Source organism: Sprattus sprattus, assembly GCF_963457725.1.
Source record: "Sprattus sprattus genome assembly, chromosome: 13".
NCBI classification, from domain to species: Eukaryota; Metazoa; Chordata; class Actinopteri; order Clupeiformes; family Clupeidae; genus Sprattus; species Sprattus sprattus.
This window is the reverse complement of record NC_137911.1, coordinates 13,710,529-13,728,503: the sequence shown is the minus strand read 5'-3', so window position 1 is coordinate 13,728,503 and position 17,975 is coordinate 13,710,529. Positions and strand designations below refer to the sequence as shown.

Sequence of the window (17,975 nt, the reverse complement as noted above, 5' to 3'; positions counted from 1 at the left end):
TCAGTTCAGCAGCGTCCCATACAACTGAGCCTTAGTCAGACTGTCTTTTCGAGTGAGTCCCGTGTTGCCAAATTTTTGGTACTGCGTAGGTGTCTGCCTTTGGGGGGGTCCAGGGGGGACCGGATGGGGGTGAGGGTGAGGGTGTTGGTGTGGGTCCCTTTGATAGTGCTGCATGTTGGAGGAAGAGGTGGCTGAGGCATTGTGGGGACTTTGGTGCAAAGACTCAGCTGAGCTGTTTGGACACACGTCCACATACTCCTTCTTGATGCTCCTGGGAGTGGCTCCTTTGTCCTTCGAGCTCCCTGACTGGAAGATGCTGCCCTCGGACTCCTGGCTGTCATCTTTCGATGCCCTGTAGAGGGCCCCCTTCTCCTGCCTACGGTGGGGTAGCTTGGGGCTCGGGCTTGGACTAGCCGAGGCGGCAGCAGCAGCGGCGTGTGAGAAACACGGGTCCAGCATGCGTCCGTGGAAGACAGAGTCGTCCCCCTCCTGGAAGCTGCTGTAGAGGGGCCCCAGCTTGATCTTGGCAGGGCTTATAGCAAAGTGGCGCTCGGAGAAGCTGAACGGCGAAACTCGACCGCCCGCGCCTCCACCCCCAGCCCCGGGGCTGCGGTAGGAGTAGGCGTTGAGTTCCTCTACGCTCAGCTGACGCCAGCGGCGGCTCAGCTCATCTTCAGCCCCGTGAATGCCCACGCCGATGCTGCTGCTCCCGCGGCTGTCCCGGCTGTCCCGCCGAAGTGCCCCTGATGCAGAAGAGCCGCTGGCATTACGCGACGGCAGGTGAGGTGAGTGGTATGGCTCGCTGAAGCAAGATGGCGTACGTGCGTAGACGGGCGAGGAGGCGCCACCACCGATGCCACCATTCAGCGGGCTGCCGCCGTGATGGGCCACGTGTTGGGTGCTGCGGGACTTGGGGAATCCCGGGCTGTCCTTCTCGTAGGATGACGTGCTCTTGCTCCCGCCTTCCCGCCAGTCCCGGTATAGAGCCTGCTGGGAGGAGGAGAGCGTGCTGCCCAAGCCACACCCGACCTTCTCGTCTGAAGCGGCGCTAAAGCTTGAGTAGGAGCTGGACCCCGGCTGTGATCCGGCCGTGGCAAAGTCATGGAAGGAGGTGGAGGAGTGGTGGTGGTGGTGGTGGTGGTGATGGAAGCCTGGGTGGAAACCACCCAAGCCGTCCCCCACGTTGACTCCCCCCCCACCGCTGAGGCTGCCGTCATCCTCGTCGGGGTTGCTGTCGGTGGAGTTCTGTGTGTGCAGCAGCTGCAGCCCCAGCTCATTGCCATGCACGTCCACGCTCTGCCGCCGTTCCTGCCAGCGCTCGCGCCGACGCTCTTCCGCCGGGCAGTACAGTGCAGTGTCGCTGCAATACAGATCTGACGTCTTGTATGCCGCGCGGCGTTGAAGGTGTTCCCCACCACTTCCTCCCCCTCCCAGTCCCCTTGTTCCAGTACCATCTCCTACACCATCGCCGGCGGAGCCGTAGTGGTCAGTGTCCTGAGGCTGTGGACTTGGCGACCGCGTCACCGGGCAGCTACTTCCGGGCTCCGGCTTCTCCAGGACCTTTCCGATAACGGAGGCGGGGACCGAGGCATCGGAGTAGGGAGAGTGGCACATTGCCACAGTGCGGCCGCGGCCTTGCTTCTCCATGTGGGAGCTCAGACGCTCCTGAAAGTCAACTGGGAGCTGAGAGAGAGAGATGGGAGGCGAGCCGAAAAGAGATAAAAGGGTGAGACCAAGCAAGGAAAAGAAAAGCTTTAAAAGATACAAAGGAAATAGGACAGAAGGCGCAATATGTTATTGTAAATGCAAGAGAGTGAGACAAGCCACAAGTCTGATCCTAGAGAGTTATTTTTAAGAGAGATTAGGTGTTTGACAAAGAGACAGCTAAATAAATAAAACAGATGGGGAGAATGCATCACAGAGAGAAAGCCCTATTATAAGTGCGCTGATGAATCCTTCGCCTTAGAGCCGCTAGTGCCTGAGAAATACCACAGCTGAATCAATCAGCTAGCTGTAGTTGTAGCTACACTCAATCCCTGTCATTCTTACAGTCATTTAATTTGGAAGAAATTGGACGCTTGTTAGTTAATAAAATCCCATAAAGCTGCCAGCAAATTCAGATTGGGTTATTGATCTCAATATATGATTATTATTTAAAAAGGAGGAATGGTTCAGAGCTAAAAATAGGGAATAAACCAATAGTATCAGGGGGAAAGAGAACAGGGGTAAGGACAGGGATGTTAATATATAAAAAATAACATAGCAACAGTTGCTATAAGAAGGTCATTTTGAAGGTTTGCCGTGCACAACATACTTATTAGCAACTAATTTATAGCTATGTAGTACCTATAAAACTCCTCCTGACATTGATACCAGCATTCCTGTGCGAGACATACATATTCATGATGTCCTCATAATGCTGCATGTTTATGCAGCAAAGGTAAAGTGGTGCTGGAGAATGTGTCAGCGCTGCATCCCCCTGCACTCTAATGTATAGTCAGGGTTCAGAGAAGGGATATATTTTCTCACGTCAGCTCAGTGAAGATGAGGAGCCCAAAGAGGCTTTTCAGCATTTGCTGTTTCTAATGAAGTCGTCAAGGATTCTGCTGACTACGCCGCTGTTGGGGCAGTTTATTTATTAATTTATTTATTAGATCTATGTTGTTTATGTCCAGCAGTCTCCATCCATCAGCATTAACTGGAGCAACACCGAGTCAGGTGTAAGCACAGTGAACTTGAATGCCACAGTACTGTAAAGTGTCCAATGAGACAACAGTTGTGTTTGGTTTTATTAATAGCACGTGTAGTGGGTCAGGAAAAATGCTCTTGTCAGCAGCTTTAAGCATCTGTGGGTGCCTCTTGATTTTTATTTCCCAGCTTTCAAACGCTCTGTGCACCGTGTTCATAGCATAGATTTAAATTAGACCATCTCTTTAAGTTTCCATCTGGAGATGTATAGATTTACGCAGAACATATATATACTGTACATAAAGAAATACGTGCAAAAAAAAAGCAGCATGCTGTTGCTGGAGATGAAAATATATCTGTTGTTATTTTCAGAACTGACTACACTGTGGTGAGTTAAACAGAAACTACAGGAGATGGGCCTTGAAAGTTGTTGGTGTCTTAATAAATGCCTGTTTTTCTCACTTATAGTGCCTCACAACTTCATGTGAGTGAAGTTTATTGTGTGAATATGGAGCACATCTGCCAGATGAGATATCATGTTCAAATGTTGCATGCCTTTCAGCCGAGATATAATTTTCAATCACTGACATTTAAACTGAAAGATTAAACTTTGAAAGGTTGGTCCTGGTAACCCTGAATTGCTTTTTAACATTTCAGAAACTTTTCTACTTAGTTATGTTTTTTAGTCCAGTTTTTAGTTATTCTTGACAAGACCAATACCGAAATTTCAAAATTCATAGTAGGTATGTTGGTATGTTCAGATCAGGTCCAGATCGTCATATGTTCAGATTTCTCAATGTGATGAAATGCTTAATTGTGAAAATTCAACCCTTCATTCAATGGTTTATAGCCAGCTGGCAAAGCCGTGTTGACTTGAAAAGAAATGGGGTGAATGCCTTTATCATGCCCTCCTACCTCATACATATGTAAATATACAAATTATGCTTAGGTACTGTGTACCAACAAGCAAACATTGCCTTCAGAATGTAAAAAGGGCGGTTTTACCTCTGAAAGCTTGTGCGATCGGTAATGGGATTTTCCACACTGAAGAAGCTGAGCCGCCAGGTTGCAATCCTTGCGGTACAGGTCCTGTGGGAGAGGGAAGAAGTCACCTTCAGCTGTGAGAGGACTGTGGTCTCTGAAGAAAACACCTTCGTCATGATGATAAGTCCTGTTTCCAGGTGTAAGGCACAGAGCAATTTATCAAGTAATCTACGGTAATAAATAAAACAGCTATACATATTGAGTTTATGTATATTGATTTTTGTACTGATATACAGACAGGTTTCTTGTTAACTAAAACTAACTTGCCACAGTAAAGGTTACATGCGAAAACAGATAAATAATAGAAAAAAATAATAAAAAAATCATAAAACCCGTCATAATCTTTCAAAATTCAGCCACGCGTTTGCAGCAAAACATGATTTTTTTTCACGGAGAAAATGCCCTTCAGAAACATAAACGTAATAGGAGGACTGCAAGTTTTCTACTTCCCTGTCTTTTTTAATCTGGCTTTTGCAGAGAAACAATGAAGTATACTGCTTGTCTGGAGCTTTGTCTGTCTCACGGGACGGATGGGGGAAGGAGAGGGCTACATCAAAACAACAAAGCTGTCAAAGACCAGGCCAAATCTATCAGTGCAGAAATAAAAAAAGGTACTTAATTTTCCTCATCAAGCTTTCAGGGGCATCATGGTAGTCAGTTATGATCCACAATATTGTATCCGATGCCCAGAACATTCTCCTCACTATTGTTGTGCTGAAATGGATTTCATTAAAATGGGCGCTCCATCCCTCCCTGCCACAAAAAAAATGTCGACCTTGCCTAATGAGCCTTTCCAGCCTCTAAGAACCTTGCTAAACTTGACACCCCTCACGCTGACTTCAAAGGACAACATTTGACTGGCCTAAATCGTGCTCTGTTTCACAGTGATCTCTTGTGAAACATCTGATTTTGTGCCTTTTTATCTTCACGACACAATTGGAACCTTGACATTTTCGCAGACTTTGTACAGAGATGCCTTGACTGCAACCAGAACATTTTGACATTAGCTGTGTGTTTCCCCATGGGTGGTGTCAATGCATGTTGGCAAGGCTAGCCTCTTGCAGGACCAGCATTTGAGGGGGAATGTCATAACTCGTCAGGAATGGCCTAATAAAAAAAAAAAACGATGTCCTTCCATCAGAGCCATTGGATACCCTTTTTTTTATTCACTCCAGTGTTTACGTCCCTCCTCTCAAATTCACCGACAACACATTGCAGGTATCATTCTCTGCATCTTAATTTAAAAAGTAACTCAACTTCTAAACTTGAGGGTGTCCCTTTCAAGCATGTTACGCATGGAGAAATGGGCCCCTGAACCACCTATCTCGGCACAAAGAGCTTTTCTTAGCGCTGGAAGGTCACAGGTCTGACCCCAATCAGCTCTGCAGGCCCCGCCTGGGATTTTGGGCATTAGAGGCGGCGTAGAGGTCTCCCCTGCAGTGAGCCCACAGGGAATGCCAACGCAATTGAAAGGCTTGCGTTCACTCCTCACCCACAGGGAGGAAGAGGGGGAGAGAAAGACAAAGTAAGGGAGATATAAAGACAGAAAGGAATAATGAAAGAGAGAAAGAAAAGTTAAAAAGAAAGAAATCAGACTGAAAGGGAAGGGTGGAAGGATATTGAAAGAAGAAAATGGATAGCGGCGAGGCCAGGCTGACACCCAGGAGGAGAGGGAAGGTGAGAGAACAAGAAGGTTGTCTGGAGTGCAAACTTAATGTGGGTCCCATGGGCTCGCACTCTAATATGGCCATGGGTCAAATATCTGCCTGATTGAGTGACTTATGGGCAAAATAACCTGTTACCTGTGGTATTACTGTATTAAGTATTTTCTCTGTCCTGTCAATCTGGGAACAGGAGTTTTTGCTTTACAAACTCAAAGTGGCTACAGTGGCAGTCCTGGCTCCCTTGTGTCTGAAGAGAGAGTTGTGCCCCACACCCCAGACAACTGCTGAGCTGCTTATACCAACAACAATCAGTCACTGCATTTTTTGTAGAAAAGATGTGCAATTGGAAGTAGCGATGCGTGACTTAAAAACTGAGGAAGCCCCAACATTAATGTGGAGGTGGGGAAGGCGGTGGGTGTATTTATACACAAATTTGCTTTGGTGCTGTCATGACCATTAATCTAGACAATTTCATGTTACAAGTATATCACCGATACTTTTACTCACAATAATAAAGAGAAGTCGTTTCAAAATACTATTCCAGGTTTTTTACTAAGCTAGGTGTGATGCACATCAGCGATAGTGGTCTGTAAAACATTACGCAAGCAGAGAAACAAACCCTGTTTAGTTGTAGCCTAGCCTAGAAGATCGTTTGCAATTAAGCATCACAGTTAAAAGACAGATTGATTAAATTATTAACCAGTGGACTTTGTTTTCTCGTGTTTGTTAACTGACCTGGATAAGTAGGCTAATTCACTTGCATGAAATTAATCAACACAGTATTTTATTGACGCACGTTTACCATGGCAGTTCACTGACTAAACTCAATGGATGGCATTCAGTTATAATAGTGTGTCATATCTTGGCATGACTGTATTTCTGATCTGGTTGGGGTAAGAAGGATACAAGGTTGGATTCCCTTGCCCACCCATTTGAAATTTGGTGTATGTTTTCATGGCAGCCAAAGATTCCTGGACACTCTCTACACACCCACAGGGCATTTTTCATCTTTCACAGTTCAGTGAGAGTGGTACAAAACTCAACAGTGATTGGCTAATTATTAAAAAAAAAATAATAATAATTCAGACAAGTAGGCTTAAACCTAGTTTGGCTTCAATCAGACAGCAAAAATGTATGTGCAGGCCTACTTTAAACAATTTGACCTTGAAAAGCTTTCCTGTCACCAGAGTCATGGTAAAAATATAATGTGCACAAACAAAATGTAAAAACATTGACGTGAACCTCTCTCCTGGGATAAGAACCTTGGTCACCCAAACATCCTGCAACAACGGGCTTTTTCACGTACTACAGGTTAATTCACCTGTCTCCAAGTAGTCTGTGAGGGCCTCAGCCATAAGCGTTGTGGTTGATTTAGCTACAAAGCCTCTAACATCTATCCTCACTGGTCTTGTGTGTGCTTGCCAACCTCGTTCCTTCGCCTCAATTCTTCTGCAGTTCTGCATACTTTTGCTTCTTCCTTTTAAATGCTTTGAGGGAATTGTTAACTTAATAAAATAAATAATGCACTCATACATAGTCACAACAATACACAGTTTGCCCCATTTGCTAGTACTGTTTGCACCTGCCTGGTGTCCACTTTTCTACTATCCCTTTCATTAATCAGCAAAGAGTTAAGCTCAACTTGTTAATTCTCAAACCAACATGCCAATAATTATGTCTCCAAGTGTAGTGACTCTGGGTCAGAATGGTCAGACTGGACAGAATATGTCTGAGCCAACACTCATACACAACTTGCAGCTTACGTCAACTTGCAGTTGGGAGAACATCATAAGCGGTTCAACATTGTGCCAGTTCATCCATTGCCCTTGCTTTGCAGGAGAAGCCACTGCTTGTCTAGTTCCCTCTTCTTGCTCGCAAACAAATCTGGTTAGAATCTGCCTCCTCCAATGCAGCCTTATTCTTATGCTTTCCAACTGTCACCTAACCCAAACCCTACTCTTCCACTCTGTACCTAATATCCCTATGCTGTAATGAACCTTGGGCATGTTGGACCACTTCTCATGGATTTCACTTCTTCCCCGTTTTTACCGTTGGAGCAGTGTTCTTGACTACTGGATCCTTGGGCTGTGACAAAGTAATTTCCAGGCTAATCTTAGCACATTTGAACTCCTCCCCCAAACTGGTCAATGGTAACTTCAAAATTACTTTTCCATACACTGCTACAGTACTAAGACAACCTGGGACCCCAAGCCAATTCCTAACTGCCTTATTCAGGATTGTCTCAAATGTATCCACCTCCAAAATAGCAACTTCATACACAGTCAAAGGCCACCTTATGCGTGGCAAAAGTCCAAAATGCAAACACAACAATTAAAATGTACCAGACAAAAAGGTCTGATCAATTGTATTGATAGCCTTCACAGTGAATTTCTTTAAGTTCTTCAGCCCGTCCTCAGGCATTCAGCGTGGAATTGTACCACCGCCTAAACTCTTCACTGGTTTCTCCACAATAGAAGGAATCACCTCACAATCAATATTAAAAACTCTCTTCCGCCAGCTCTCCATTACTGATACTTACATTGTCTTCTCTGAGCTTGTCAATGGTGAGTTTGGCTTCCATCAGGTGATTGTTGAGAACGATGATCTCACGACTGAGCGCCCTCTTCTCCTCCTCGTGGTGTTGATTCTAAAAAAATAACCACCGAGGCATATCAGCACAAGGACATTAATTACACCACAACAACATTGTCGTTGTTTATGCAGACAAACCTCAGGGGACAACTGTGCTTCATTTGTGTACGGGACCCTTTTCCTCACGGTAATTTGTCTCCTAGTGAGGTGAGGCTTGACAAATGAATCTACCAGCGACAATAATGTGTTGCTTCAGAAATCAGGCACACTTAACTCTCTCCCGATGAAGCCCTGAATCATTGAAAGAGCGACATGATGCTGTCCTCCATTTATATTAGTGGGAGTTTTGTGGCAGATTTGACAAACGATGTGTACAATCTCATACCCCATTCACAACGGGGTATTTGTTTTGCAATGCAGAGATATGTGTGTGTCTCTGTTTGTGTGCGTGTGGGGGACTATTACAGACGACAATTAAAGTCAGCTGAACCAATAAATGGGCATTGATATTCAGAGCTGTTATTTTACCCCCTAATTAATCAGTTGGTGTCTGTTTCTTGACAGTTCAACTCTCAGACACCTATGTGAGTGTGTTTAGGTGTGTGTGTGTGTGTTCCAAGTTCATTATATAAAGACAGAGTTAGTCCTCATCAAACTCATCTTTCAATGGGGAAAATTGTTATTCGTTTTTAATCTCTTAATGTTTGATAAGACTTGCGAGTCTTGCATGTATACCTTACTGCATAGGTATGCACCGTTTTTTAATCATCATTCATCATGCTGTCTCTCCTGCCTACGGTGCGCCATGGGGGTGATGCCTCTGCTTTTGTCTGCAGTTGCTCTATGGGTTTAGCAATGACATTCTCAGTTTTCTGTGAATATTAAGTGAATTAGCCATCGTGACTAACAAACACAGGAGATACTCCTTTTCTCTTGCCTTCTCTACATGTATTAAAGGCAATACTGTTCTTCATAGGCGATCACTGCATCCTTAAGCAACAGGATCTCTAAAGTTTTTTGGACAAGAATTGCAAAAAGCAAGAAGTTTTTCTCAGAAACACAAAATGTTTTGTTTCTGGATATACAATGGTAAAGGAGCAATACTATTGAGCCATTGTGGTATGTTTTGTAAGGTGGAATGCCCTCTGAAAATGAACACCCTGATCTCCAATATCTGAGCAGATAGCCAGAGAAGCAGTATATCAGAGGAATCCTCTCTGATTTTCTCACAACAAAAGACATCCATCGTTTGTATTCACACCAACCCCCATGCATTGAGTGCTATCAGGCACAGCATGGCCTGGTCACAGTTTCACTAATTACCATATCCTGTGTTCTTTTAGCACCTGGCTGCTTGCTTCAACCTTCCTCCATTGTCACAGCAAGTGCTTCGGGATATATGTGACTTCCAATGTGCAAATGTATAGGAATGTAACATATTCATGGTATAGCCTTGAATTGATCCTTGTAATGAGCAGTTGTGTCATGGTTTCATTGCAATCTAAAGTATCGGCACATGATTGTGTTTTTGACTAGAATCTCTCTACTGACTATCAGGAAGTAGTTGAGCAAAAGGGCATTGTTTTAGGAAACTACAATACTGGCAATACTGGATTGGATTGGACTGTAGCAAATGCATAGGAAGGAGGTTAGACTATTTAACATTAAGATCTCTCCCTTTGTTGCATTCTTTTACGCCTTTTCAACTTCTCTCTTCTCTGCCACCCACATCAGGGCTGTCATAACTAAATGTACCATTTATTGTAAGAATGAACTGTTCATTAATTCAGCACTCATACAATTCCTCCTGTACCATGCCTGCACTTACTTGATATCTAGCCAAATGTTACAAAGTGCAAGATAATGTTACAATATAATATAATGGAGTCACATAAATTGGTCTTAGAACAGCGGTGATTGAACCAGTGTAAAAAGTTGATATTGTAATATTTACCACTCTAAAACATTCTTCTGTCCCATTAAATTCAGACACTCGTAACCCTTCCAGCCTGATGTTTTCCATCTTCAGTAACGCATAGGCTGCCCTCTAACAGCTTGCCCTTTAAATACATCAATAAAATAATAATATTCCATAGCTCTACCTTAACTGGAGACTGACTGGTTAGCATGCAGTCCCTGCCTATCAATAATAAAATGGGGAAAGTTGAGAAATGAAATGAAACGCAGATGGGGGGATAGTGCCGAGCTTTGCGCTGTGATGAATGGCGCCACACCGGAAGAATGATTCCTCACTTTAATTACAACACTGAGGGAGACACAGAGCTCTGAGTCACACCGTAGCAGTCCCTGAGCTCTGGAGACACCAGTTTCACACACTGCTCGGCTGAAATAAGTGGAAATGTAATTCAAAACCCTTCATGGGAAAGAGCAAGTGAGATAGGCAGATAGAGAGAGAGAATGAGAGAGAGAGAGAGAAATCGAAAGAGACAGCCATGTGGAAGGGTAATGCATAGGTAATGTAAAACAAGTTTGACCAACATGTCACATTCTACTCTTGTGGAAAAATACAAAAAATGGGCAGAGTCACCCAAGTACATGGCCATGAAATCTGCAGAATTGAGTTATTTCCTTAAGCTCTCTGTATAGTGCCTTAACCCCAATGCCATGACTGACACCTATTGTGAAAGAGTACATTTTTAATGCCAAAAACATAAAGAAAGCCCATATTGGCAATTAGCATTTTCCTCTCCTTCTACAATTCAATTATTATTGTGCCATTCAGCACAGAGTGTTTCCATGGCAACATTTTTGTCATATCAGGGATGTACTCTGAGCCACATAACTCTCAAAAGACCTGACATTGATTTACTGGTGTAATGGAATTAGTATGGAAAAGTACAGGGACAGATCAGTGCCTTCATGTCCTGGTCAGTGCCTGCTAGAATAGGGAATGTGTATGTGTGTGCTATGCTGACTGTGTTAGTGTATGTGAACAGTGTGCTCAGTGTGAACTTTGCTTCTTGGCTGACAAAATAGTCTGTGTGTGTGTGTGTGTTTGTGTGTGTGTGTGTGTCTATGACAGTTGTGAGGACTATAAACATATCCACCGTTCTCCTTGTCATTCAAACAGACTCAGCTGAACACTTCTGACTGTCAACCCCTTTGAAAGGGCCCCTGTCCATCACATACCCCCCCCCCCCCCCCCCCCCCCCTTCCCACACGAGTCTGAGGCGGTGATGCCAGAACTGAAGATCAAACCGTTTTCCTGAGGTCCAAAATTGTCTGGTTGTGGAATTGTGGAAACTATTTCTAGCTGTCGGTAAAATGCTCCATGCAAATACTGTGCAGAAAGGTAGAAATAGTTTGAATCCAATTAAAAGATTATTCACAGTCCCTTCACCTTTGACCTTTATGTTTTTGTGTTGCTTGAACTCTAATCCTCTCTGCTGAAAAAACATGAAAATGAAAAAGAAAGCTCTTTTCAGGGGTATGCCTCTTGAGGACTCCAGTAAAACAGAGCTTTCTTTCCTCACTGGGCAAGTAATATTGAGGCAGATCTTTTTTTTATATAACAAATAAGATCACTCCAATTTATTATCCTTGCGCTGGCTAACCCATGGGAAATTGGGGGAGGGAAAAAAAACAACTATAATTTTTATTGATAGTGTCAAAGCAATTTACAATGTTTACTTGTGAGCAATTTCTCCCTGAGATAAACTGTGCAACAGCCTGCCATAATCCACGTCTGATATTCCAGGCAGTTATCGGCATCTCTGAGTGCTCGCTGAAGTTGAATTCTTGCCCGTACGAGTTTACCGAGAACAAAGAAGGAACAATAATGCAAATTGGGAGCTGCACAGGTTGGCTGCTTTGGTGAGTCTCCCTCGGGTGTAATTTGTGCTTTTCATTGAAAAACCTTGACTAATGAGAGTGCTGCAAATATGCCACCTTGAAAAAGCGGGGGCATGCAAAAAAAAAGAGAAGAAAGAGAAGCAAAAAAAGAAAACAACCATCTCCAATCTCTAAGACCTGTAGACTCGGCTCTGCCACCTCACAAGGTCTATAATTAACTCTGGTTTAAACGGGGGCTCTCGAGAACAAACGCTAGGCAATGAGTGTCCAGTTCAGGAAAAGACACACTATGTGGACTCCCAAAGCCTCTCGAAACTAGCCCCCTCCATGCTATGTAGGACAGCTGAAGAACATATGCTGAGGGAAAGGGTCACAACCAAGACTGTAACAATTTGAGTTTTTTTCCCCTCATTTGCAATAGGTCAAACTCCCTATCCAGCCCCCTAACCTGATTTAGCTGCACTTACTATAGTAACCTATATCCCTATTTACCTGTGATGCTATGAGTAGTACTTCTCACTTCCACAGAGGAAAATAAATCAATTTTAAAAGCCCTCCTAGGATCATTTGATGTTAATTATGAGACACCTTGTCTGTGTTGCAGTTGCAATGGGCCACTCAGGGGAGAGACAGTGCTCCCCAGTCACAGCCATTATGCAATTAATCAATGCCATTAATATGAGGCTTGATCTAGAGTCTCACACTTAGAGACATCATTTGCATGCCTTAGTGTGCCGTGGGACTTTTGTAATTATTAATTTTCTTCAAATGTTTTTCGTGTCTGTGTGTGTCTGTGTGTGCGCGAGTAATCTAATCTATCTAGTCATCTAATGCATTTTGGACAGATATGATGAATTACCTCTCTTTTCTCCAAACCATATGGAGAAATTAAGCTTGGACTGAAATTTAATTGGTTGATTCTTCTCCCCATTAAAGTCCATTAAAACTCAATGGAAATTGGCAGTGAAATACCCTAATTCATTTCTGTCTGCTATTTTTCTGTCAGCCTGGCCTCTAGGGCTGCAGAATTCTTTGCTATTCTGAACCAATCTCTCCCATTCACAGAGTTGAATAGCCAGGTAATGAACCAGTAGCCACCCAGTATTAACAGAAATATTTTATGCATCCAGCCCATTGTGACAGCAGAACTCCTGGTCCTTCCACGTGTGATTTGCATGAGGAACACTCACAGGATGGATGCTGAGTCAGTGATTTGGACCCAGCCGGATCAGTGCCAGATCTGTCCCAGAGTCCTTTGCAATATGTGTCCTGCTCAGCCAATTGTGCTCTCCAGCTCACACAGCTTGACCTTTACCTTGCCCTCACTTTGGTCTGGAGAACTGTGTGAATCAAACACGGCCATTGTGTTGACCTTTTCCCATAGAGTATGTTTGTGTGTGTGTGTGTGTGTGTGTGTATGTGTGCATGTATGTATGCCTCTCTCTCTCTCTTGACATTGTCCTGGAGTGGAAATATTTTCCCTTGAAATGCTACTGCATGACATCAAAAGAAATTGCAATCACATTGTGACAGGCCTTCCAAGCAATTCCATTCCATTCCGGCCATGAAGTCTGATTAGTTTGACTAAAAGCTCTTGGCTGACAAGAGGGGCATTTTCAAACCCAAGCCATTCCAAAATTGCAGATATAACTGCACTTATGCATTGGAGTTCAGTAGCCCGTGACGGGGAGAGTGAGGATGGCTCAAGATAACCAGGTAATATGGAGTTAGACAAGCGGACTGATCAAAGCATTGCTTTTAAAGTCAACAGTGTTCATGTCTTTAGCGCTGCAAGAAAATACATTTGCTTTTATGAGGGCGCTTAGGCAATCTAGCTTTAATATGTCAATTATAGTCATTTTGTGTGTGCAGCACGTATGATCATGCTTTTGATAGCACACATAAGGAATGGTGTCGGCGTCAATTACTGCAACGGCAGCCACAGGCAATCAATCGCTCTTAATTGTGTGAAGCGGAGTTGAGTCGTCCAGATTAATTTCACAGGCAGTCTGCTTGTATTAAGGAGGCTCGGATGGCAATGGAGATGTGGCTTAAAATATTAGCTCATGGATTAATCACTTTTCAATGTGGATGGATTTTTTCTTTATCAGGAAGCGTGCAGGAAGTGAAGATTCCAAGTGACAGGCATCCAGCATTGATGGGGAGATCAAGATAAGGTGTTCCTTTTGATCGCTTGGAGGGCTATATTAACACGATCCAGCGAGTAATGGGTCAGTAACAAGGTTCTGTAGCAGGCCAATCAGTTTGGCCATTGATCGCCTTTGATCATGTAATTGCTCAGAGAGTGAGTGAGAGAAGCTCTTGGTGTGAGAGGAGTTGTTGGTATTGATCACACACATACCATACATACACACACATGAATACACACACACACACACACACACACACACACACACACACACACACACACACATCCAGGTGTCACAGATAACTGGGGTCAGATCTATTTTCTAGTACTTTCTTTTCCTTTCCTACTTTGTCCATTCTTTGCTGTTTTCATTTTTTGCTTTCAGTATATTATGTGCTGTGTGTAAAGCTCTATTTCCCCCTTCTTGTAATGGATATTTAGAAATGTGTCAGCATGAATGATAATGTTGTTGCAAATTTTTAGAGCCCCGGTGGGCTCAGTTTGATTAGCCAAAAATGAATAATAATAAACACATAGTGAACTGACAGTGGACGTCTGTGGACAGGATGAACAGCCAGACAGTGATCATAGCGGACGGCAGAAATCCCATTTACCCTCCACTCTAGCTCGTCCCTCCCTCCCTCCAAAGGGCCGATATGGCCGAGCTCCAATGAAGACCAGCCCCGATGGGGAGGATCACACTGTGAGGATGTACTGACTATCAGAGTCACTCTCTCATTCTGTTTTCACTCGTTAACTCAATTCTCCCCCTCTATTTCTATGAAGCGGCTAAAGTAACAAACCACATCAGGGCTATATTTCAGGAGGATTAAGTTAATTTGTTTATTTATCACAGCTATACGCCTACCTGTTGTAGGCTTCATCATTCATTAAATCTTTACCTATACGTATGGGAAATAACTGTATGGCTTTATAATAGTTAAAAAAAAAAAGGCAAGCTAGCCGGAATTTAGCAACAAAGCTAAAACTATCCAAGCTTATTTTACAGTGCTTTGTTTTGAAATGCAATCATTACACTTACTTTCCCAGAAACAACAGAAAAGCTCTTTGCTGATTGCTGGCTACTCTGAGGCTACTCAAAGCTCTTCAAACCCTTCACCCCCCCACCCCCTCCAAACAATAAATGCTCTCCAGCCCCCCTACCCGCAACTTTGCTCATACAAATAGCCATGCTTTTGTAAAGGCCTGGCTGTTATCCGAAGGCTGAGAAGAGAGCAATAAAGGCAATCATCAGGAGGCTGTCAGGGCCGTCAATCAAACTGTGCAGACGCGGGGCCAGTAAATGCCTCTGTTACTTCACAAAAACAAACACAGGTATCTACGAGCCAAAAGTTAGAACACAGATGTCTCTGATTGAGTTTGATAGACATTGCATCAAAGTTTTGGGTTACCTACTGTTAGTAACATGTCCCACATTGTACCACACAAACGTACTATTGGTCCCACACTTTGTCTGTTTGCATCTGGTCACCATACCAAGGCATGTACAGTGCAAAAACTACTGCTGACAAGGTAAGCAATTGCAGTCCCATATACCAAACTCTTTTATCCACAGTGCTTGGCAGTAATGTATACATTTTATCACATTTGCTCCCTGGGAGTTTAACCTATGGCCTGTGTGTTGTTAGCACCACGCTCAATCAGGTCGGCTACTAAAAACTTTCCATTGCTCAGCTTGAGTGAATGTGCAAAGCTGAGACAAAGTTGCTCTTGAAAGGGCCTACGCAGCACTGCAGTGGAGCTGATGCTGCTGGGCCTTGTCCTTGTGCAAGCCCCCCTATCTGAATACCCTTGACAGGCACACAGAGTGCTGATCTGGGTGCAGGAGACTTCATCTGTCTCCCTGGTTCTCCCTGAGCCCAGCAGAACTCTCCAGGACAGCTGTAAGCTGGGTGAGAGGCAGAACTCCCCAGGACAGCTGCAAGCTCAGTGAGACAAAGTGCAAGCCCTTGCCCTGCTCCATTTAGACCTCGTGACCTGTTTGTCCTGCTCTTAGCCTTGCCATTGGCAAAACCCCAACAGCAAGAGAAAAGCACGGGCACAATTCCGGACAAATATAATGATTAAACAGAGACATAAACTCAACAAAACATTCTGTTCAAGAGTTAGCGATCGTTCAGATTGTGGTGCAACTTAATGAAGAGCTCAGGCTATTTGGAGGCAAACATTTAAACTCTGGATCAATTCTCAAATACATATTGTCATCGCCATATCATATTCTTAACAGCATTATAACCAGCATCAAGAGCAAGGTTTCAATAGCCATAGACTGCAAAGTAAATCTCCAAGGAGCAATAGCCATAGACTCATCTAGAAACTGGACATCATCTTAAAATAATCTAAAATGGCAAAATTACCATCATCATCAGTAAGAACATCCAGCCACACCACACAGCCACATCCTATAAACTGACTTTTAACATAAACATTCAGCAATTTAATATTTTTATGCTCAAAAGGAGCTGTATCCTCTGCCTGGGGCTGTGCTGGGCATCACTGGAGCTGCAGCGCTAGCTACTGAGCGCAGCTCTGCTGGAGCCTAAGCCTCCCTGAGCCTCCCTGCCTGCCTGCGGTTCCCTTCTGGAGGTAAAGCGTAATCAGGCCTCTCACCGTGCCGCGGACCTTCTCCTCCAGGTCCTGGTTGATGCGCTGTAAGGCTGCATAGCTGCTCTGGATCCTATGGAGAGAAGATCAGCGAGTAATGAGACTTTGTTTGTCCTGTGTGAGGCTGTGGGGATGAAGGTGTACTGTGTGGCTGTAATGATGGCGGTGCAGAAAGGTGTGCCCAGGGTGCCCATCAGTCAGATGGCTCAGTGAACCAGACTAGGCTTGTGCACTGCCAGCAAATTGTTTGTGTTGAGTTCTCTTCCACTCTATCCATATTGATGTGGAGTATGTTTCCGTCATCTATCCATAACCAATAAAGGTAACTCATAGTAACAGTAATAAAAGGTTTATTAGCTTACCTATCTCACAGGCTCAAAATGTTTAGTTTTTTTAATAGTTCTTATAGATTTAGCAGGGGTCAAATTAAGAGTCCCATAAGTGTATTTCCCCTTAGCTTACCTAACACACAGAATGGGCATAATTAAAACGAATAAGAATACAAACCAGAAACACAAAATTATACAAATTAAAATATAATACAAAAAACAATGGATGAGAACACATAACTCAACAGTTTGCAAGTAAAAGTTAAAACATTCAACATTAAAAGCAGCTTCAGCTACTGTAACAGATTTGAGGTCAATGCGTGAAGGGTTTTAAAGCATGCTTGTCTTAAGTATGATGTAGCTAGCTTAATCAAAATCAGGCTGATGGTACCACAATGAGAGCAGAGAGAGAGAGAGAGAGAGAGAGAGGGAGAGAGAGATCAAAGCCAGAAGAAATTATTTATTTGGTGTTCACAGGGTACTTTCAGAGATGTATAATCAAACTCTGCATGAAGTAATTCATGACTCATAAATGAGATGAGCTTGGCACTGTTTCATCCAGCCTCTCAAAGACTAATTTGAAGACCAAACAATATCCCTTCCTACTGGGATTCCAGCATGTTAGAGCACTTAATATATCAAATCCCCATTTACACAGTTCCTTCAGTTTTTCAGAGGAAATAATGGCAATGTGTGTATGTCTTCAAGTTTTTTAAGTAGTGATTATTTGCACATTGCTACTGTTCTGGTTTGACAAAGGTTTCTGTGCATGACTTCCCAACGTGTGTGGCACAGTCATACAATTCACAACCAGTTGAATATCCGCACTGTGCTGTTGCAAATATTCCTCTATTCTCTGTGTAGCAACTTGGCAACTAAACATGCAATATAAACAAATGAGAAAAATTCCCAAACAATGTATCTGTGATGAATTAGAGGCACAAGAAGAAATGCGAGACAATTCATTGCATGTAAATTGCACTTACAGGTTTGCCTCTGATTGTTCCATGAGCCGTGCAATTTCCCTCTGTAAAAGCTCCTATTCTGTCAGATTGATTGACAGGCCAGGCA

General features: G+C 43.6%; 1 protein-coding gene across 1 annotated transcript in view; it reads right to left on the bottom strand.

The window, feature by feature from the left end:
• begain (brain-enriched guanylate kinase-associated) overlaps positions 1-17,975 on the bottom strand; it is a gene marked incomplete at both ends in the record, with an annotated part of 44,741 nt that continues 26,766 nt past the window's right edge. The window contains 4 exons of the mRNA XM_080850709.1: positions 1-1,683; positions 3,694-3,777; positions 7,936-8,043; positions 16,582-16,648. Coding sequence (XP_080706835.1) covers positions 1-1,683; positions 3,694-3,777; positions 7,936-8,043; positions 16,582-16,648 — 1,942 coding nt within the window. The remainder of the gene's footprint in view (positions 1,684-3,693; positions 3,778-7,935; positions 8,044-16,581; positions 16,649-17,975) is intronic.